General features: G+C 33.3%; 3 protein-coding genes, 1 long non-coding RNA gene and 1 other non-coding gene across 5 annotated transcripts; all 5 read left to right on the forward strand.

Annotated features, from left to right (window-relative positions):
* Nucleotides 1-546: 546 nt before the first annotated feature.
* Nucleotides 547-4,658, forward strand: LOC115725735 (uncharacterized). The gene is made up of 4 exons (XR_004013447.2): nucleotides 547-1,432; nucleotides 1,525-1,607; nucleotides 3,208-3,300; nucleotides 3,391-4,658. It is a non-coding gene; the product is annotated as an uncharacterized LOC115725735 (long non-coding RNA).
* Nucleotides 4,659-6,261: 1,603 nt separating this feature from the next.
* LOC133032335 (uncharacterized) lies at nucleotides 6,262-9,852 on the forward strand. Its single transcript, XM_061106248.1, has 6 exons — nucleotides 6,262-7,255; nucleotides 7,340-7,719; nucleotides 7,802-8,227; nucleotides 8,308-9,180; nucleotides 9,264-9,320; nucleotides 9,679-9,852. Exons 1-6 carry the CDS (start codon nucleotides 7,234-7,236, stop codon nucleotides 9,850-9,852), a joined length of 1,932 nt encoding a protein of 643 aa, XP_060962231.1. The 5' UTR covers nucleotides 6,262-7,233.
* LOC115722839 (uncharacterized) lies at nucleotides 9,669-11,045 on the forward strand. The gene is made up of 3 exons (XM_061105312.1): nucleotides 9,669-10,036; nucleotides 10,453-10,624; nucleotides 10,801-11,045. Exons 1-3 carry the CDS (start codon nucleotides 9,930-9,932, stop codon nucleotides 10,900-10,902), a joined length of 381 nt encoding a protein of 126 aa, XP_060961295.1. The 5' UTR covers nucleotides 9,669-9,929; the 3' UTR covers nucleotides 10,903-11,045.
* A 220-nt stretch (nucleotides 11,046-11,265) lies between these two features.
* LOC115703425 (small nucleolar RNA ACA64) lies at nucleotides 11,266-11,401 on the forward strand. Its single transcript, XR_004009190.1, has one exon. It is a non-coding gene; the product is annotated as a small nucleolar RNA ACA64 (small nucleolar RNA).
* Nucleotides 11,402-12,681: 1,280 nt separating this feature from the next.
* LOC115722818 (calcium-dependent protein kinase 29) lies at nucleotides 12,682-17,347 on the forward strand. The gene is made up of 8 exons (XM_030652152.2): nucleotides 12,682-13,426; nucleotides 14,000-14,143; nucleotides 15,061-15,213; nucleotides 15,413-15,528; nucleotides 16,348-16,515; nucleotides 16,676-16,803; nucleotides 16,898-16,997; nucleotides 17,108-17,347. The coding sequence occupies exons 1-8, from the start codon at nucleotides 12,778-12,780 to the stop codon at nucleotides 17,159-17,161; spliced, it is 1,512 nt and encodes a 503-aa protein (XP_030508012.1). The 5' UTR covers nucleotides 12,682-12,777; the 3' UTR covers nucleotides 17,162-17,347.
* The last annotated feature ends 3,198 nt before the right edge of the window (nucleotides 17,348-20,545 follow it).

Below are 20,545 nucleotides of genomic sequence, written 5' to 3' on the forward strand. Positions count from 1 at the left end.
CTCCCTCTCTCTCTCTCTAACGGTGACGGAAATCACACCACCGGCGACGCAGCTCCGCCACCCCTCCACTGCCGAGAGCCCCTCCTTCAACCTCAGATCCGGTCATCGATTAGCCGGCTCTTGATACTGCGGTATGCTCTCTCTCTCTCTCTCTCTCTCTCTCTCTCTCTCTCTCTCTCTCTCTCTCTCTCTCTCTCTCTCTCTCTCTCTCTCTCTCTCTCTCTCTCTCTCTCTCTCTCTTTCCTTTTTCAAATTTTTACAGAATTAGTTTTCTATTTTTTGGCTAAGTTTTCTATTCATGGTTCTTTAAACTAATGACTTCATTGTTCTTGTATGTTTGGTGATTTAAAAATAGAAATTTATTATATGTGGAAATATAATAATCTGAACTTACATTAGGTACTAGAAAATGTATATATGTTGTTTTCTATTTTCTTCTCTACTATGATTCTAGATGTACTGGTGCCAAGAAATCTACTCATAATACCCCCATATGATATCGAATTGATTCGTACATTAATTTTTCCTTTGTCTTTTTTTTTTTTTTTTTTTTTTTTTTTGTTGTTGGGAGTAATTTTCTGATGCCTAACACGATAGTGTATGTTGTAGAGAACATGAGTTTCCAATATTTTTGCCTTTAATTGACTATATAATGTGCTATTTATTAAAATAGTTTGGCCATAATAAAATCAAAGTTAATACCTTCTTCTTAATGACTATTTAAAAGAGAAATATAATTTTTTTTTTTTTGCAGCAGAAAGAGGAATTATTTTAAATTTACTTACAACTTTTAACTTTTACCATAAAATTACTTCATAAGCAAATCTATTTGTTTATCATACAAAAATTGAAACACCAGTAAGTAATGGAGAAAATAATTAATTACAAAAACCAAAATCTGGTTTGCGAACCAAGATTTATCTATATTCTATTACAACACCATGACTTGGGGATGGGCTTTCAGATGACTAAAGTCTTAAAAAATTAACTGAAAAAAAAAGTTCTACACTAAATAGTATCATAGAAATGCAAGTTAAAATTATAATATTTATAGAACCATCTCATTCATTGAAAAAAGTTGTATTGATTGGATAATGTTGAACACATTTTCAAAACAATTTTAACATAAAAAGAAAAAAAAAATTCAACAACCAAAAGAAGCAACTCACAATAAGTTGCTAAAGTGAAAACAAAAAATGTTCCAGAATAAGAAAAATACAAACCATATAACTTAAAGTGGAATGAGAATGGTAATGATTAATCTATTATCTTTTTTTTAATATATAAGTGCCAATTAACATTTGACTGCTATATAAACTTATCTTCTTGTTCTTCAGGTACAAAGGATACTATGAATATGCCAAATCAAAAGGTATAAAAGTTGATGAGCCAGTCGGGCTTGATATTCTGGTCGACGGAACTGTTCCCACAGGTGCTTTCAAAATGAATTTTATGTCCTGTAGTTGGTTTTTGTGTAGGGGATAAAAACAAATTCTTAATATTATGAGTTTATGTTTCATATAGGATCTGGGTTATCAAGCTCTGCAGCATTTGTTTGCTCTTCCACTATTGCTATTATGGCTGCTTTTGATGTGAACTTTCCAAAGGTATGGTCTTTCCACTATTTTTTCTATGGGTAGATACTGATTTCTCATTCTTCTTACAGAAGTCTTTTAAGCTGAATCACATTTACTTGAGTCTTTTCATGACTGGTTCTATTGCTAACATAATTTCATTATTAAAAAAAATCTGTAACTTGTGTATCATTCAAATTCACTTAGACAGTAATTTATCAATTTATTGATTCTTCCTTCAGAACATCTTGTTGTATAATTGATGGAAACTTTCATGAAAAAATAGCTGATTCTTTTTTTCTTTTCCCACAATTTAATGACAAATTCTATCTTCATTCTTAGTCACTCTGTATCTCTCATTACACATCCTGCTTGATAGTTTCCAAGACAAAGAAGAACGAAGAAACTCAGGCCTTCATAATTTTAGTGCTCTCAACTTTCATTCTCGTCCTCTTCATTTAGTCATGTTAATTATATAGTCATTGACATTATGATTTGGGTATCTGTTTTCTTACTCTAAGGACAATTAGAAGTTCACGTGGGTGTTTTGTGCTGTGAGCTTGTGGGTAAAATTCTGTTATAGGAATTAGATTATGCTTTAGAATTGCTGAGTATTTTTAGTGAGTGAGAATGTGTGAGCTGAGTATGAGAATTACTTTGTAATTGCACCTAGCTTTTTGTGCTGAGAACCAAGCCTCATTTCCTCACAGTTATAAAGAATTCTCAGCCCAGATTTGTACCTCTTATCAATTTGATACATGTTTGATTCCTGTATACTCGTACTATCATCTGCTTACTACTGTTGTCTTACTATTGTCTTTTTTTCCTGTATACATGTTTGTAATTGGTCTTGTTTTTTTCTTTTTTGTAATATTCCAATGTAAAAATACTAACATATATATATTACTATGGAATTGGTTTTAGTAAGAAGTTTGACAAAAGGTGAAGCTGATGAGCTGCTATATATTTAAATATATAAATTTGTTATAAATGTGTGCTGTCACATTTTTTTGAAGGGTACTTTTCTTTTATTTGTTCCATTTATTAGTTTTGTTTTTGTCTTCCTAAATTATTGTTTTTATGGGAGATTGGTCAACTTAAGACCAATGCTAACTGACCCATTTCAATAAAAGAATTAATCAAAAGTCAACCACTAAACAATCGATTAAAATAAAATTATTTTGGTACCTTTTGAATACTTTCAATGAGTTAGCTTCATTAATTAATAACAAAAATCTTTTTAGGCAGTTGAAGCTAGCCTTTCATTATTGGATGATAAGCATAGTAATATATGAGTCACAATTTGGTAGGTTAGGAAAATCAAAAATGATATCTTGTATTACTATTTCACATTAATACAAGAAAGATAATGATATCTTGTCTACGTTTTCCCCCAGAATTTGTACTCTTTTTTTAAAAATATTTTTATTTTTTATTTTTCAATTTTGAACAGGTGATGTGAGTTGAGGCAAAATGTTTGATCTGTTGTTTAGTAGAATACAAAATCAATGCTTGTTTCAATTGTGGCTAAAGTTCTTGAAATTTTAATGGATGAATGACTTATTATTATTATTATTATTATTAATTTTTATTGGCAACAAAGATAAATCAAAATTACATTGTGTTGTAGCAGAACCTCCATCAGAAGGATTAAGATGAGCAACACGATCAACTAAGATTCTTTCTGCTTCTACTGTATATGAAAGAGGTCCAACAAAAAAAAAGTGTAAGTAACTCTGATCAATAATAGCTAAAAGAGTTAATAGCCCATGAAAAAGTAAATATTATTGATGCATATTTTAAATTTAATTTTTAGGTATCGAGTGGTTTGTATTGATTGAAGAGTACACAAGTAGCTAACTTTATCGGAGAAAGGTATAATCACTAAAACTTTAAATTCTTAATTTAGTGGAGTTTGAATATCTTAGATATTCATCCGTAGTGAAGTAGGTTCTGTGAATATACATGTACTGCGGTCGGATGGGTGGATAGTTTTAATATTGTTTTGTATTATTTTGTGTGTTTGTTTTTTGTTTTTTGCATGTTTAAAATTTTTGGGAACGTCCAATTACAGTTGTTATGCTGTCGAAATTTCGGTCGAATTAGGATAAATTTCATTAAAAATACATAAATTTTAGATAAAAAATGTAAGAACTTAGTGAAAATTTATATGTGTGGTGATTAATAAATACACATTCAAACAAATAATTTAATAAAGTTTTTTTTTTCTTTTTTAGAAGTTGCAAAATGGATAGAAATTGGATGAGTGCGAATAGATTATCAGCAGAGTATAAGGAAGGTGTTGACTTTTTTTGGATTTTTGTCATAAGCACGCAAAAAATCCAAAGTTGATTCTTTGTCCTTGTCTTAAATGTGGTAACATGGAGCGTATGAATACTAGTAAAATAAAGGAGCATTTATTTAGGAACGGAATAGACAAGAGTTATAAGGTTTGGTGTTACCACGGGGAAAATATTAGAGTTCATGGCGAGGAAACATCTAAGTCTAAGAAGGTTAAGAATGTTAACTTGGATTATCAGGATGATCACATTCCAGAAATGATAGGAGATGCACAATTTCAATCAAATGTCGATCCATTGGAATTTCAAAATTTTGTAGAGGATGCTGAGAAACCTATTTACCCTAATTGTAATAGGTTTACTAAATTGTCTACGCTTGTTAGATTATACAATATAAAAGCGAAACATGGGTGGAGTGATAAAAGTTTTACGGATTTACTAGCTTTTCTAGTAGAGTTATTACCTGAAGGTAATGAGATGCCTTTGTCTTTCTACGAGGCAAAGAAGACACTGTCTTCCTTAGGTATGCAATATGAAAAGATACATGCATGTCCTAATGATTGCATTCTATATCGTAAGAGTTTTGTGGATGCAATATCGTGTCCCACGTGCGGTGAGTCTAGGTGGCAAAAGAAAAAGAATTCTGATGAGGTAAAGATTGGTGTCCCTGCAAAGGTATTATGGTACTTACCCCCAATACCTCGTTTGGTTCGATTCTTTCGAAATGTCAATCATGCAAAAAATTTGACCTGGCATGCCACCGATAGAAAACTAGATGGTAAGATGAGACATCCAGTCGACTCCCCGCTTGGAAAACAATCGATGCTAGGTGGCTTTGAATTTGCAAATGAACCTAGGAATATCTGTCTTGGTCTTTCTGCAGATGGAATTAATCCACATACCACCCTTAGTAGTAAGTATAGTTGTTGGCCAGTTTTGCTTGTGATGTATAATTTACCGCCTTGGTTGGTAATGAAGAGAAAGTTCACTATGCTCACATTGTTGATATCTGGCCCTTCACGGCTCGGTAATAACATTGATGTGTATTTAGCTCCTCTAGTTGATGATTTGAGTCAATTATGGTATGAGGGTGTTCCTGCATACGATGCCCTTAGGAATGAAGACTTTAATCTTAAGGCTATATTACTGTGGACCATAAATGATTTTCCAGCGTTTGGAAATCTTTCTGGATACAGTGTGAAAGGGTACAATGCATGCCCGATTTGTGAGGAGAGAACATGTTCTATGTGGTTAAAACACTCGAAGAAAATGAGTTATATGGGACACCGAAAGTTTTTGCCTACAGGACATGTATTTAGGACTTGGAAAAAAGCATTCGATGGTAAGCAAGAATTAGAAATGCCGCCGTCACCTTTGCAAGGAGAAGAATTGTTAGAAAAGTTGAATAAAGTTCAATTCCACCTTGGAAAGCGAAAATTGACTTCGAAGAAAAGAAAAGGTCAGCGTGAGAAAAGTGACGTTGCTGCAAGTGAACATCAGGGGCCATGGAAAAAGAAGTCAATATTTTTTGAGCTCGAATATTGGAAGCATTTGGCGTTGCGTCATAATCTAGACGTGATGCATATTGAGAAGAATGTGTCAGACAGCTTGCTTAATACCTTGTTCAATATTCCCGGGCGGAGTAAAGATGGAATTAAATCTCGCCTAGATTTGAAAGAATTAGGAATACGGGCCAATTTACACCCACAAGTTGTTGGTGGACGTACATTTTTACCACCGGCTTGTCATGCTCGACTAAAGTAGAAAAACAATCTTTGTGTAGTTCTATCTCCAATGTGAAGGTACCGAAGGGTACTCCTCAAATGTCTCTGACTGGGTAGATATGAGTAAGTTAATTTTGAGTGGTCTGAAATCTCATGATCATCATATATTAATTCAACACATTCTACCAGTGAGTATCCGTTCTGTGTTGCCTAAAAAAGTTCGATATGCAATCACAAGGTTGTGTTTGTTCTTCAAATCTCTTTGTTGTAAAGTGATTGATGTCACAAAGTTAGAGAACCTCGGGTTAGAAATCGTAGAAGTGTTGTGTTATTTGGAGCAATTTTTTCCGCCTTCTTTTTTTGACATAATGGTTCACCTAACAGTGCATTTGGTGAGAGAGGTAAAGTTGTGTGGACCAGTGTACATGAGGTGGATGTACCCATTTGAACGATACATGAAAATCTTAAAGGGTTATGTGAGAAATAGAAGTAGGCCCGAGGGTTGTATTGTTGAATCATACATTGTTGAAGAGACGATTGAATTCTGTTCAGACTACTTGTCGAGAGGTTACAACTATTGGCGCTTGTCCTACTCGGGTCAATAGTGAAATAAGTAAAGGGAGTAGGGGTGTTTACTTGTTTGCGGTGTAAGTCGAGCTGATCGTGAAGAAGCGCATCGTCTCGTCTTGCAAAATATTGACGAGGTCCAACCATACATTGAGTAAGATTAAATCAACTATTCATACTTAAAACAAATTAATAATATTCAATTGAAACTAAAATCAATCGAATGCTTTATTATGTTGAAGGGAACATTTTAATTGGATTAAGAGTAATAATCCGACTAAGGCAAGGAATCAAAAATGGGTACAAGATGAACATTATCGAAATTTCAGTACATGGTTAAAAAAAAAGGTATTATATATTAACATTATTGTTTTGTTTCATATCTTATATATACACATGTGCTCACTATTTCATTGGTGCATATTAGGTATATGCTGAAAATTGTGAATCCCCAAGCAATGTATCCAACACATCGCTTTGCATATCACGAGGTCCTTCGTGTGATGTACTCAAGTACCAATCGTACTATATAAATAGTACTAAATTTTGTACCAAAGATCGTGATAAATCTAGAAAAACACAAAATAGCGGTGTCATGATAGTTGCTAGAGCTTTCCAAATATCTAGTTCAAAAGATAAAAACCCAATTGAATGTAATATGTCTTTTTACGGTGTAATTCAAGAAATTTGGGAATTAGATTACAGTAGTTTTCAAATTCCTGTTTTTCTTTGTGATTGGGTTAGGAGTGATAATGGGGTTAAAGACGATGAACTTGGATTCAAATTAGTGGACTTGAATCGAATAGGCCACAAGTCTGATAGGTTTGTAATGGCGTCTCAAGCCACTCAGGTGTTTTACATGAGTGACCCATTAGATGCACGCTGGTCAGTTGTCATGACAACGCAAGCAAAAGACTATGCTAACCAAGAGCATAATGGCGATGATCTTATGATAAGTGAGAAAATTCATCAAATCACTCCACCACCTATTGATGTCACCGTTGGGGACGATGTCGTATCATCTCGTGATGATGGGGAGGGGTTATGGGTGAATGAAACTATCAAGCCATGAGTTTTTCAACATGTGTTGGTATTCTTTTTAACATGTATTCTTTTGTGGCTATCAATTTGTATATTATTGTATATTCTAATGTAGATTTTTAAATTTGTGTAGGACTATTTATTATGGAACCAGCACCAAATGACGATGATGAGTGGGCTCAATATGAAGAATCATTCATGCCTGAAGAACATAATAATGAAGTTGAAGAACCTAATATTGAAGTTGAAGAACCTAATATTGAAGTTGAAGAACCCCCACCAAAGCAGAAAAATACTAGGGGTAGAACCAAAAGACTAGATATAACGAGGCTGGCAAGCGAGGGCAAAAAATTAGAAATTGAGTACAACAACCTCGGACAACAATGGGGAAAAGCAGCAACTGATTTAGTTTCCCGGATTGGGGTGTGGGTTCGAATTAACATACCACTTGTGAATAAAAAGTGGCCACAAATTGATAAGGAGCTAAAGAACAGATTATGGAATGATGTTAAGGTAATACTTATACTACTATTCTTGTTTTTTTTTACTATTGATTATGATTTGTATCTATAACTATAATTTCCAAATTTTGCAGGGTAAGTTCGAGCTGAAAGAGGAGGCAAAGAGACGAACAATTCAAAAAGCTGGGGAGAGATGGCGGGATTGGAAAAACACCTTAACAAAAGGTATTTACAAGGTTAAAGATGTGGCTCCACAACTTCTTGAGAAGCCACCGAGATTGTACGAAGACATAATCGATGAGACCGAGTGGACAGAGTTTGTGGCTTCAAGATTAACTAAAGAATGGGGGGTGACGAGAAAGAATGCCCAAGCTAGCAGGGCAAAAAATATTTACCCCCACCGCTCTGGACGAGGTGGTGCGAGGATGGTGGAGTTACAGATGGAGAAAGAGTTAGGCCACCAATTGGTCAAAATTGATAGAGCCGATTTATGGAAGAGACTTCGCACAAACAGTAAAGGCGAGTTGGAAGGCCCAGCTGTGGAAGTTGCCCAACGCATTGTAAGTTTAAAGTCTAATTGCATTTATATTTTTATGTTTCATAATTTAATTCTAACTCTATTTATTTATTATGTTTGTAGGATGACTTGCGAAAGCAACTCGAAGAGGGAACAATAAGTGTGGAAGGGAAGAATGACATCTTGACCATGGCCCTTGGGACAGATGAACATGGTGGTCGAGTCCGGGGCTTGGGTTATGGTGTCACTCAAACCCAATTTTTCCACACTCCACGCCCTACAAAGAGGAAGAATAAAGATGAGGATAATGAAGCATTGTCAGATATGGATAAGCGACTCCGTGAGACAGAGGAGAGTAATAGACAGCTTAAAGAACAAATGGCTGAACTCCTGCGTATAGTTCGTTCCCAGCATAGTGGTGTTGCGGGTACATCACATGCGTCTGGTTCGGGTGTTGGAGGAGAATCAAACAAACTAGCCCGTGATGATGACATTGTTTCTGCTCCTGAAGCACAACCACAAAGTCCTGTCCATGTCTCTGCTCCACGACAACCGAGTACACTGCATGCTGAGAAGGTAACCGCTCCACCAGCTCCACCGCCACATACCGATGGCATTTCAGAAAAGGTAATCTCAATATTACTTTTTAATTTGTATTGTCAATTTACAAATTGTATTGATTCCTTTTTTTTTAATTTTGAAATACAGAAATATCCATGTTGGATGCATGTTCGGTTGGAGCCTAGTGGATTGTCATTGAAAGTTGCTAAGGGATTCATGGTGAAGGAGCAATATTTGAAGAATGGCAAGTTCTCAGTCCAGGGTTCTGATTTCCTCTACAAGGATTATCGTCGGGTTTTCATCGATGAAGTCTATGTAGAAAATGCCCGTCTTCCATGTCCCGTCGTTCAAAATGGATACACCACTGTAGGTCATGCTGTAGGACTTTATGTAGCATGGCTAAAGGACTACATTACGCCAGTTGGAGTAGAGTTGGTATGTTTTAATTAATTCCCTTAACTTAATATGTATATTGATTAGTTAAAAACTCTAACTTAATTGTTTTGTCTTCCATATAGACGCAACGCCCCAATAACCAAATGCAGAAGAAGCCACCTGTGAGTGGAAAAGGACAAGTATCCGAAGAATTACTTGGTCCTCGAACACGGCCTCAAAAATACCAGAGAGGCCAAGTAAAAAGGGTCGCTACGTTGCACCAAAAAGGACTTCAATAATCAACAACTTTTTTAAGTTACTCAACATGTGGCCAAAAACAACAACAATCCACTTTGAGGCCAGCAAGGATTTATTTGGGGTTGAAAACGACTCGATATGGCTTCCAACAATTGACATCAAGGAATTGTGCCAAATGGGATTTTTAGGAGCCCAACCTATTGCAATCTGGTGCAAGTATGATATCCAATTCTTATTAAACTTGAAAATTTGTTTTGAGAGCTTGTTATTAATTGTGTGTTTTTAACGGAGTTTTTGAAGGAACGGTTGCTAGATGTTAATGGATTAAGCAGACTATATGCATTTTTAAATCCTGGGGCCATTGCCTCTGATGCTGGGGATTATAATGCCCGTTCTCGAGCACTGCGCAAACGTATTCTTGAAATTGATAATCCGGCTAAATGGATTATTGCCCCTATAACAATTAGTAAGTAAATTTAAAATTTATAGTTTCATAATTTATAACTCTACATAATTTATGGTTAATCTAACATGTTTGTTTGTGTAGTAATATGTATCATTGGATGGTTGTACTTATCCAACCAAGTACACATACGATAGCGTACTTGGATTCCAACAATGGATATGTACCAGAAGATTTAAAATACATTGTTAACACGTAAGTTCTATACATGCCTAAAATCTTAAGCAATCTGCTAACTTTATCCTTTTCTTTTGTTGTTGATTAGGACATAGTAACTGCATGTAGACATAGTAAATTTATCAACCAAGTGTTAAGAACCAATGCATATTTATTGTACTTAATATATGTGAAGATTGAATATGAAAAGTTTTGGAAAGAGAGAGTAAGAATGTTTGATTTCTTTTGTGGATGTTTAATTATATATTGATTCCTCTAGTTATGAATGTGAGACTCATACAATACTCTATTTTTAAATTTGTAAGTAAAGACACATTAAATACCACCAAATTTGTTTTTTTTTCTTTCTTTTCCTTATATACATATTAAATACAATTATAGGTGTTACGAATAAGTGTGTGATATTTTATATGCTAATTTCACTTTTTGTGTAGGTCGCTCAACATAGTTAATAAAAGCTTAACTAACCGCAATGATCGTCCCATTGAGTGGATAACTCCGATATGTCCACAACAACCAGACGGGAAGCAATGTGGATATTATGTCATGAAATTTATTGAGAGTTTCATGAACGAAGAAGATCCAATACGCCGAGTGAGAGAAATGGTAAAATTTATCTTCTCGTAGTCATTATATATTACACAATAATACGTAAACATAGTAATTATAGTCTATTGTAAGCTTCTCTTTCACTAATTTCGTGGTAGTTAGCTAGGACTTAGTATAATGTATAAGGTCTTTTACTAATTAATATGTAATTTCTTTCATTTTTTTTTTTGCAGGGTAAGAGCGATCCGTACTCAAATGACGAGATGAATATTTTGCGTGATCAGTGGATTGAATATGTTCGAGCACAAGCAGTGCGACAAGGGCTTTTACAATGATCAATTTCTATTTTTGTTTATACTTTATCCTAACTAATTAGTGACAATATACAGTAAAAATTAATTAATGTAGGGAAAATTTTACTATGTAAAACAGGATCTGTTTAACTTTCACTAATGACAATATATATACTTTATCCTAATTATTTTTTTATTTTTTTTTTACAATCCAATGACTGGCAAAACCCGTCGTTGAAAAATACGAAATTTATAATAGATTGAAAACATTATATGCCACGGTTTAAATCTGTGCTTAAAACATTATATGCCATGGTTAAAAACAGTGGCCTATAGTATAGGCTATGATTTAAAACTGTGGCTTATACTAAAGGCCACGGTTTTTACCTGTGCCTACAACATTATAGACCACGGTTTTAAACTGTGGCCTATACTATAGGCCACGGTTAAAAACCGTGGCCTATAGTATAGGCCACAGCTTAAAACCGTCGCCTATAGTGTTTACTATAGGCGACGGTTTTAAACCGTGGCCCATACTATTTTCCCGACAGTTTTCAACCGTCGTTAATTTTACTCAGTTTTCGCGACGCTCGTATAGGCGACGGTTTTATGAACTGTCGGGAATTCTTTGGCCGACAGTGTAAAACCGACGGGAATTTGGGATTTTTTAGTAGTGCATCCTTTGAGTAGTATAAATAGGGAAGTTGGTCCTTTGGTGGTGCATGGTGATGAGTTGAGTGATAACTTGAGTGTACAAGTAAAGTGTGTCTTAGTATCAACTAAGTCCCAACTAGGGGTGTGCAGAAAGTCATCCAATCCAATCCCAACCGACCGATCCAATCCCAACCGATCCAATAGAATCGGATATCCAATCATAATTGGATCGGATCGGATGCAAATTTTAAAAATCCAATTGGATCCGATCGGATGTTGAGACATCCGATCCAATCCAATATCATCCAATGTCCATCCAATCATATTTAATATTTATAATTTTATATATTTAATTATTTTATTTAATATTATATATATTATTTTATTATCTATGTTAGATTATTAGGTTTTAAATTATATTTTTTCATATATATTTTTTTTAATGAAATTAGCCTAAATAGTGGCTAAAATGGATTGGATTCATCCATGAGATCTATTGGATGGATCCAATCCAATCCAATAAAAAACCAGTTAAAGCATCCAATGGATGGAACCGATCCAATCTAATACATCCATTGGATCGGATCGGATTGGATGACTCAATTCAATTGAATTGAATCGGATGGAAAAATCCAATATCCAACAAATAATTGGATTGGATTGTGATCCAATTAACACCCCTAGTCCCAACAACACTCTAAAAGAGTGTCCCATCAAATAGTGTGCAAGTAAACTTTTAAGTATGAGTGTCTAGTAAATAAAAAGAGTAAGTGTTTGGTGTGTATTGTGATCAAGATAAAGTGTTCAAGTCTTGGTGTAATTATTCTTACAATAATAAATTAATTACGTTTTTAGTGTTGTGAGGTTTTACATGTTTAACAGGATTGCTGTAGTAGAAATTTCGACAGTCAAAAGACTGGTCACTATTATTTTGAGTGAGAGTTGAATCTGAAGTTTTAATATTCCATGTTGATACTTACGTGACAAAAACCACGTACGGCCTCCTACCCTTTTTCCATTTGTAGAAGCTTCACAGATAAAAAAGAGAGAAGGAATGGTATGCTCAAACCATTTAATAGGGAAATGCCATGACCAAGTAAAGTATTATCTTTTTCACAAGTTATTATAATCATATATATTTATATATATATATATATATATATATATACAAATTCTTCGTAGAGTCCAAAAGCCACCTGAAAAACTGATACACTTACTTCCTTTCTTTCTCTTCACCTTTTATTTTTCTTCCTTGGATACCAAATGGGCAATTGCTTATTTCGGTGGTTTAAACGTATAGTTAGTTGCTTCTACCGACGTCCTATAACCTATGGTAATACTAATAACCCCCATAACTCGTCATCATCATCATCATCACCAACACCTCCTTCTTCTCCTCAAAAAGGAACCATTTTAGAAAGACCTTATGATGACATAAAATCGATTTACAAGCTCAAAAAGGAGCTTGGAAGGGGTCAGTTTGGGGTGACCTATCTTTGCAAGGAGAAATCCACTGGGAGAAAGTACGCTTGTAAGTCAATTTCTAGGGGAAAACTTATCAATGAAAAGGAGATCCAAGATGTTAGAAGGGAAGTCAACATTTTGTTGCATCTTAATGGTCAACCAAATATTGTTGAATTTAAAGGAGTTTACGAAGACAGGGAAAATCTTTATTTGGTTATGGAGTTGTGCTCCGGGGGAGAGCTTTTCGATCGGATGATATCCAAAGGGAGCTATTCTGAGCGTGAAGCAGCCAAAATTTTCAAGCAAATTGTGAATGTTGTTCATGTTTGTCATTTCATGGGAGTAATGCATAGGGACTTGAAGCCTGAGAATTTCTTACTTGCCAGTAAAGATGACAACGCACCTATTAAGGCCACTGATTTCGGACTCTCTGTCTTTATCGAACAAGGTTACTCTCCTTTTACAAATGACTTGTTTTTTTTTTTTTAATTATTATTATTATTATTATTTGTTTGAAATTCTTGGTTTTACAACTTTTGCATAAAAATAATAACAACAATTTTTTTAATTGAACAAAAATTCTTAAAATGGTTTTGTTTTGTTTCAATTTTTAGTTTCAAGATAGTATTATTTTATTAAAAAAAATTATGAATTTGTTAGATCTTGACAAAACATAATATAAGTAGTCAAATTTAATTGATGTGTATCTACTATCTACGAGTCAATAAGATCACTCAAGAAGAGCACCTAGTTAGTCAACAACAAAAATGACTAGTTAATCAACCAACTCATTGATTATTATTATGACGGCTGGAGCTTTAGATGTTTTAGTTAACATTAGAATTATCATTGTGAAACCAATGTTCATTTATTTATAAATGATCTTATTATAAGTACGCATATATATTAATAATGGGTTGATTAAGAAACTGGGAACGAGGAATCGAGGTAGGCATAAGGACACACACAAAGTTATTTATTGTGAAACTCAATTTCAAATTCAATTGTGTGTTGTGGCCAGAAAAAGTGTACACGGACATTGTGGGAAGTGCCTTCTACTTGGCCCCAGAAGTATTACAACAGAATTATGGAAAGGAGATAGATGTGTGGAGTGCTGGAGTCATTTTATACATTCTTCTAAGTGGGTTTCCACCATTCGGGGGAGGTACCTTTCTTTTTTCCATTTTATTTCCCCTCTTTGTTAGTTTCAATTTTTTATAATATATATTTTGAAAATTTTAAAAGGTTTCACCGATAAACCCTATATCTACTTCGATATTTGAGAGAATTTTCAGTCCATTTTTTTAACACTCATTTACATTGTAATTGTTTAGGACATCTTACAAAATTTTGAGAAATTTATACAAATAGTTCAAATATAGTTTATTTCACACGCGTATAAAAGAGTCTCGCGTATAACAGATTGTTTGAACCCTATTTTGGGTATGTTAAATTTTTCCGAATTACTCAAAATTTTGTAGGATGTTTTACATAACCATAACGTAAATGACTATAAAAAAATTCAATTAAAAATTCTTTTAAATGCCGAAATAAATAAAAAATGCATCAATAAACTTTTAAAAAAAAAAAATTGTAAAAGCACCTTAAAATTTTTACCTTCCAAATTGCCAATTTATAATTATCCTCTCAATTTTTTTGAATGGTTAGAATTCTTCTTAAACTATTACTAGTACTAAATCTTATTTTTTTGTGCAAAAGAGATGAATACTAAAGAATTGACACGTAAAATTGTTACTCTTAAATTATTATGACCTAGAGTTATGTACCCTAAGTTATTGTTGAATTATAGAATTGCACTTCTAAACCCATAGCGTTACTACAACCATGTAATGTATAATTAATTTTGTTAGAGACGGATAAAGCAACTCTAGTGAACTAGTTAATTACTCTTCTTTGGAGTAGGTTAAATATTTAGCATGAACTAATTACTCTTGCCAAATTTTTTCCCTTTACATTTCGTTGCATTCTTTCCCTATATAACTTGTTTTTTTAGCATTAGATTTCTTAAAATATTGCAAGGTGATGATATATAATATATATATGTACAATTAATTTTGTTAGAGACGGAGAAAGCAATTTGTGACTCAATTTTAGAAGGAAATCTTGATTTGCAAAGCTCGCCATGGCCTACCATATCTGCTTCAGCAAAGGATCTTATAGCTAAAATGTTGGAGAGGGATCCTACAAAAAGAATTACAGCTGCTGAAGCAATTGGTAAGTGTATATAGTATATATAGTTTCTGTTACAAACTTTATTAACTTTTTTTTTTTTTTTGGTTAGATTGTCCTTTGTTCCTACCAGTTCTTGTAAAGTATATCATATTCATGAATTCATAGTACTGTTAAATTTATAATTTTTCTTTATCTAGTCGACTGTTAATTTGTTTATGCATTATGTATTTTTCTTAACCAGAACATTCATGGTTGAAGGAAGATGGTGAAACATCTGATAAACCCATTGACAGTGCTGTTCTAGTTAGGATGAAGCAGTTCAGGGCAATGAACAAAATGAAGAAACTTGCTCTCAAGGCACCTTTTTAATCATTATGCTTCGCCGCTCATTTTATTAACTAATCTCTCTCTAACTTACAATATAGAAAATGTATACCATACCATTAGATTCCAGATGCACCCACATAAAGCAAATGGAACCACATGCATCTTACAATTCTAACATAGTATCAGAGCAAAACAAATAAAAAAATTTCTAACAACTATCCGACCCAAAAAAAAAAAGCCGATCAAAGTAGAGCCAGAAAAAAGAGCCGCCAAATCTAAAGAAAAAACTGATAAAAAAAGTAGAGCCAAAGTCAAAAAAGTCACTTGTGATTCGAGGATAGTGAGCCAAAAAAGCCACCAAAAAATCCAAAAATTGATTCAAAAAGTAGAGCCAAAAGAGCCACTTGTGATTCAGGAATAGTGGACCAAAAACAAAAGAGTCACCAAAAATTCAAAAATATCGATCCAAAAAGTAGAGCAAAAAGAACCACTTGTGATCAGGGATAATGAGCAAAAATAGAGTTATATCGACTTATCCATGATGATGAGTAAATAAAATAGCTACCATCGCATTTTAGTTATAATAAAAGATGATATTTGTAGACATGGTATTAGCTTTAGTGTAATAGTTAAGATAGATTGCATATAGCATAGAGATAAAGGTTCAAATCATTTTTTTTCATTTTAAGTTTACTTTCGCCTCAGTCTTAAAAAAAATAAATTACGCCCTCTTAATTTAAATCTTGAATCTATCACTGATTAAATTGCTCAACAATATACTTCTTCCTCTATTTTTTTCATTTTTCGTTTAGTCCAACATGAAGTAGTAAAATTTGAAGAATTTGTTAGGTAATAGCGGAGAACCTTTCAGAAGAAGAAATCCATGGGTTGAAACAAATGTTCAACAACATGGACACAGATGGAAGTGGCACAATCACAATAGAAGAATTGAAAACTGGATTGTCCAGGCTAGGATCCAAACTTTCTGAAGCCGAAATACAACAGTTGATGGAAGCTGTGAGTACTAAAATAAATCTACAAACATCCTTCCAATTTTACTTTCTTGATCATATTTGTCCATAAAAAAGAAATTGGATCTCATCCTTCTTCATTTCCTTTTTTTTACACATTAATGTCTTTCTTGGTCATGAAACTAAATCAATTGTTGTTTTAACAGGCTGATGTTGATCGAAATGGGACTGTCGAATATGACGAATTCATTACTGCTACCATGCATCGCCATAGACTTGAGAGAGATGAAAACTTGTACAAGGCTTTCCAATTCTTCGACAAGGATGGCAATGGGTTAGTATGGTTTAAAAAAAAGTTATAATTTGACACCAGACAGGTAACTAAATCATTTTTCAACTGTAATGATTTACATTATTTTTCTTACCAGGTATATCACTAGAGAAGAGCTAAAGCAAGCTATGACTCAATATGATATGGGTGATGAAGCTACAATTGATGAAATCCTTGACGATGTTGATACTAACAAAGTAATTCTTTCTTCTAATTCTTTTTTTTCACACAATTGTTTTTGTTCACCACTCTTTGGTAATAATAATAATAATGATGATGATGATGATTTTGGTGCTTTTTTATGTAGGACGGAAAGATCACCTTTGAGGAGTTTGCTGATATGATGAGAAAAGGAACATAGATTAGAGAAACAAATAAGATGAATAAGCATTAAGTAGTGACATGTGCATCTTGCCTTTAATATATTTTTTTTCTTTTTATCTTTTCCAAAATTTGGGGACTCTGTAGATTTGATATTACTTTGTAATAAGTTTCTCTTAACAAAGCAAAATAAAAGCTTATAAAAATGGTATTTTTACATGTTTAATCGTATTTCTTAATTTAATTCCAAACATAACTTGCGGATCTTTTAATTAACGAAAAATTGCGGTATACGTTCCCAAAAATTTTAACTTGATACAGATAAGTTCTAATCTGTTAGAATTTGGGATAAGGTGAATGGACTTCCATCTCAAAACTAATTGGCAATGTACTATTACAAAAACATCCTTTAAAGGCGGTTTTTAAGGCCTTTCAGCATCGATTTTAATGAACTTCACTACCGACGCTGATTCAAATGACGTTGTAGGTAGGGCTGTACAGAAATTTTTGTAAACCGCCCAACCCGAATAACCCGACCAAACCAAACCGACAAAACCGAAAAAAAATACAAACCGACATAACTTGACAAAATTCTAAACCGCCCAATCTGTAAATTGGGCGGGTTGAATTTTGACCCAAACCGCCCAATGAACCCGCCCAAACCGATTTAACCCGATTTTCAGTTTTTTTTTTTTATATATATTATATAATATATAATATATATTAAAAAAAACCCAAACCCTAAATTGAATTTAGATTTGGAATATTATGTATTTAATGTTATTAATTTTTATTTTAGTTGAATCTGAAAAAAAAAAAAAAAAAAAAAAAACATCCTAATTCGGTTTGGGCGGGTTAACCCGCCCAACCCGTCGGTCGGGTACAGAATTTTTTTTTTTAAATTGGGCAGTTTGCATGCAGAATTTTATAACCCGATCTTTATATTGGGTTGGAAAATATATAGTATAAACCGACTAAACCGACCGATGTACAGCCCTAGTTGTAGGGTCTAAAATAATCGACACCATATGCACCCTATAACGTCAGTTATTTGCTATGAACCAACGCCATATGTGCCCTATGGCGTCAGTTCATTGCAAATAATCAACGCCATATACACCCATAACCGACGTCATTTACCCCTAACAACCAACACCAAATCCACAATGATTATTTTTTTTCAGTTTATTTAATTTAATTTAATTTATTTAAATTATATATTATATTATTTAATTTAAATTTAAATTAAATATTTATTTTTTAAAAGGTAAATTAAATATTATTTAAATTAATTTTATGATTGGCCAATATACCTAATTTCATTTCATAGAAGTAATTAAATAAATTACAATTAAAATTACACAAATATTGTAAAATTAGTCCAAGTATTAACAAGTTAATAAATCTAACTACAAATTAACCTAAAATAAGCTATGGAAGAAAAATTCTTAGGCCTTTCAACATGAATCGTCCAAGTTTTCGTGAATCACCGCCATCAACCGTTCCATCCACTGTCGCTGTATTGGTAATAAATCATTTTTTGGATTGTATTCCTGCTTGTCTCCAAACTGAAAAAAAAAAAAAAAAAAGTAAAAATTTATATTACTTTATACATATTATTATTATTTGTTATTATAATGAATACTATAATCAATAATTAAAACTTACTGCTTTTTGATTTTGTATATAACGGTTAGAGTTTGTACGTGCGACGATGTCAGTCATGTATTTCAAAACATAAAAACTACATTCTTGATTTTTAGGTTGTGTTGGACAAGTTGCTAGTGAAATTCCTGGCCACTGCCCAAGCTACGCATTTGATGTCCCTATATATTCATATGCTCTATTTGAAAAATTATATTAACATTTTAATTCATTAGTTAATTAAATAATTTGTTACATAAATAGTCATTAAATTATTACTTTTTTAACATTTCAGTAATTTGTTCAGGAACTTGGTGGTCACGTATAGGGTCTAAATGGATAACTTTCCTTGGCGCAATGACCTCTAGCATCCAATGCGCACTAAAAAATTATATTGGGTTATAGGTAAGATAGTATAAAAATAATTCCGAGTTATAATATAGAAATAAACAATTAGCACCAAAAAAGTAAATAGTATTTACCCGATATTTCAGGGAATAACGAACATTTGGTGGTTGTTATTCATCAATGATAACCAAGCAGCCAATCGTCTTGCCATATTGTCAAAAGACTGACTCTTCTCTTCATTGTTGATACCATTCACTGCGAGAAGCTTTGGATCGTAAAACTTGAAAAAAATTCTCAAATCTTTTATGCTCTCCCAAATGTGCCTGCATTAAATTGTTAAGTATTAGTGTTTTATAATAATTTCACTAGAATTTGATATATAAGGTTAATTAGATTAAGGAAGAGTATACATCATTCCAAACAGCATTCCCTGGTTGCCGATGAAGTCACACAATGCAACATGCTGCAAATTCTCTCCAGATAACGTGATTTGGGTACGTGGTGTTATGAATCCCTTAGGCATAGGAATTGTGATTATATCACGTTTATATTTGAGTCTCAGAAATTCAATAATCATCCATTTTAGCGATTTAGGGATCAAATCCATGACCTTTCGTGAGAATAATTCATCTTCTTCATCATGATCGCCTTGTGGAGAAGGCATGGGACATTTCCCCTTCGACACATCACATCTTGAAGGCAGTTGAGCGAGTGGACCCTATACAAAATACGCCATAATATATCAAATTTGATCCTAATTGTACCGAAATTTTGGTAGCATAACGGTTGTAATTGAATGCCCCCAAAAATTTTAAACATGCATATATAATGACAAATAACACAGATATAACAGTTGTTTATTCATCCATCCCACCACAGCACATATATTCGCAGAATCTACTTCACTATGGTTGAATATTGAAGATATTCAAACTCCGCTAATATTAATAATTAATTTATAACAAAAGTTACCTTGGGTGTTGTAATAATTGAGCTCCCATATTTCTTCAATAATCCCATAATACGTCATAGTACCTAAAATAGGGTTTCTATCTTTTGCACTTGCAAAATGCATGGTTTCTACGACGATACATATGCCACTATTTTGAACCTTTCGAGCATCATCTCTTGACTTTGTATGGAAACGTTTACCCCTTACAGTGTACACGTCATGCTTTGCTACCGCAAAAGTTGATCCAAGGGCAATACGACTCAACACATCAGATACTCCATGATTTCATTCGTTCAACTTTGCTATAATGGTATTCCTAAACCACTAATAAAAGTTTGACGATGTTGGTCTACAACCCATTTTTATTTATTTTTATGATTTCTTGGAACATTTGATTGTAACAGCTCTATATGGTCACTATAAAACAAGTAAGGTAAATCAAGTTATTGTTCATCGTGACTTAAGAAATGTTAATCAAAG

The sequence above is a fragment of the Cannabis sativa genome, chromosome X, assembly GCF_029168945.1.
Source record: "Cannabis sativa cultivar Pink pepper isolate KNU-18-1 chromosome X, ASM2916894v1, whole genome shotgun sequence".
In the NCBI taxonomy this organism is placed as follows: domain Eukaryota; kingdom Viridiplantae; phylum Streptophyta; class Magnoliopsida; order Rosales; family Cannabaceae; genus Cannabis; species Cannabis sativa.

What these genes read in the sequence shown, in the direction of transcription:
- LOC115722818 (XM_030652152.2), top strand. Translation starts at nt 12,778, where the DNA reads ATGGGCAATTGCTTATTTCGGTGGTTTAAACGTATAGTTAGTTGCTTC. An exon ending in TGAAGAAACTTGCTCTCAAG is followed by an intron (nt 15,529 to 16,347) that starts GCACCTTTTTAA and finishes AGAATTTGTTAG; the next exon opens with GTAATAGCGGAGAACCTTTC. An exon ending in TTCGACAAGGATGGCAATGG is followed by an intron (nt 16,804 to 16,897) that starts GTTAGTATGGTT and finishes TTTTCTTACCAG; the next exon opens with GTATATCACTAGAGAAGAGC.
- LOC115722839 (XM_061105312.1), top strand. Translation starts at nt 9,930, where the DNA reads ATGTATCATTGGATGGTTGTACTTATCCAACCAAGTACACATACGATA. An exon ending in TTAAAATACATTGTTAACAC is followed by an intron (nt 10,037 to 10,452) that starts GTAAGTTCTATA and finishes CTTTTTGTGTAG; the next exon opens with GTCGCTCAACATAGTTAATA. An exon ending in TACGCCGAGTGAGAGAAATG is followed by an intron (nt 10,625 to 10,800) that starts GTAAAATTTATC and finishes TTTTTTTTGCAG; the next exon opens with GGTAAGAGCGATCCGTACTC.
- LOC133032335 (XM_061106248.1), top strand. Translation starts at nt 7,234, where the DNA reads ATGAGTTTTTCAACATGTGTTG. An exon ending in CGCCAGTTGGAGTAGAGTTG is followed by an intron (nt 9,181 to 9,263) that starts GTATGTTTTAAT and finishes TCTTCCATATAG; the next exon opens with ACGCAACGCCCCAATAACCA. An exon ending in CTGTGAGTGGAAAAGGACAA is followed by an intron (nt 9,321 to 9,678) that starts GTATCCGAAGAA and finishes GAGTTTTTGAAG; the next exon opens with GAACGGTTGCTAGATGTTAA.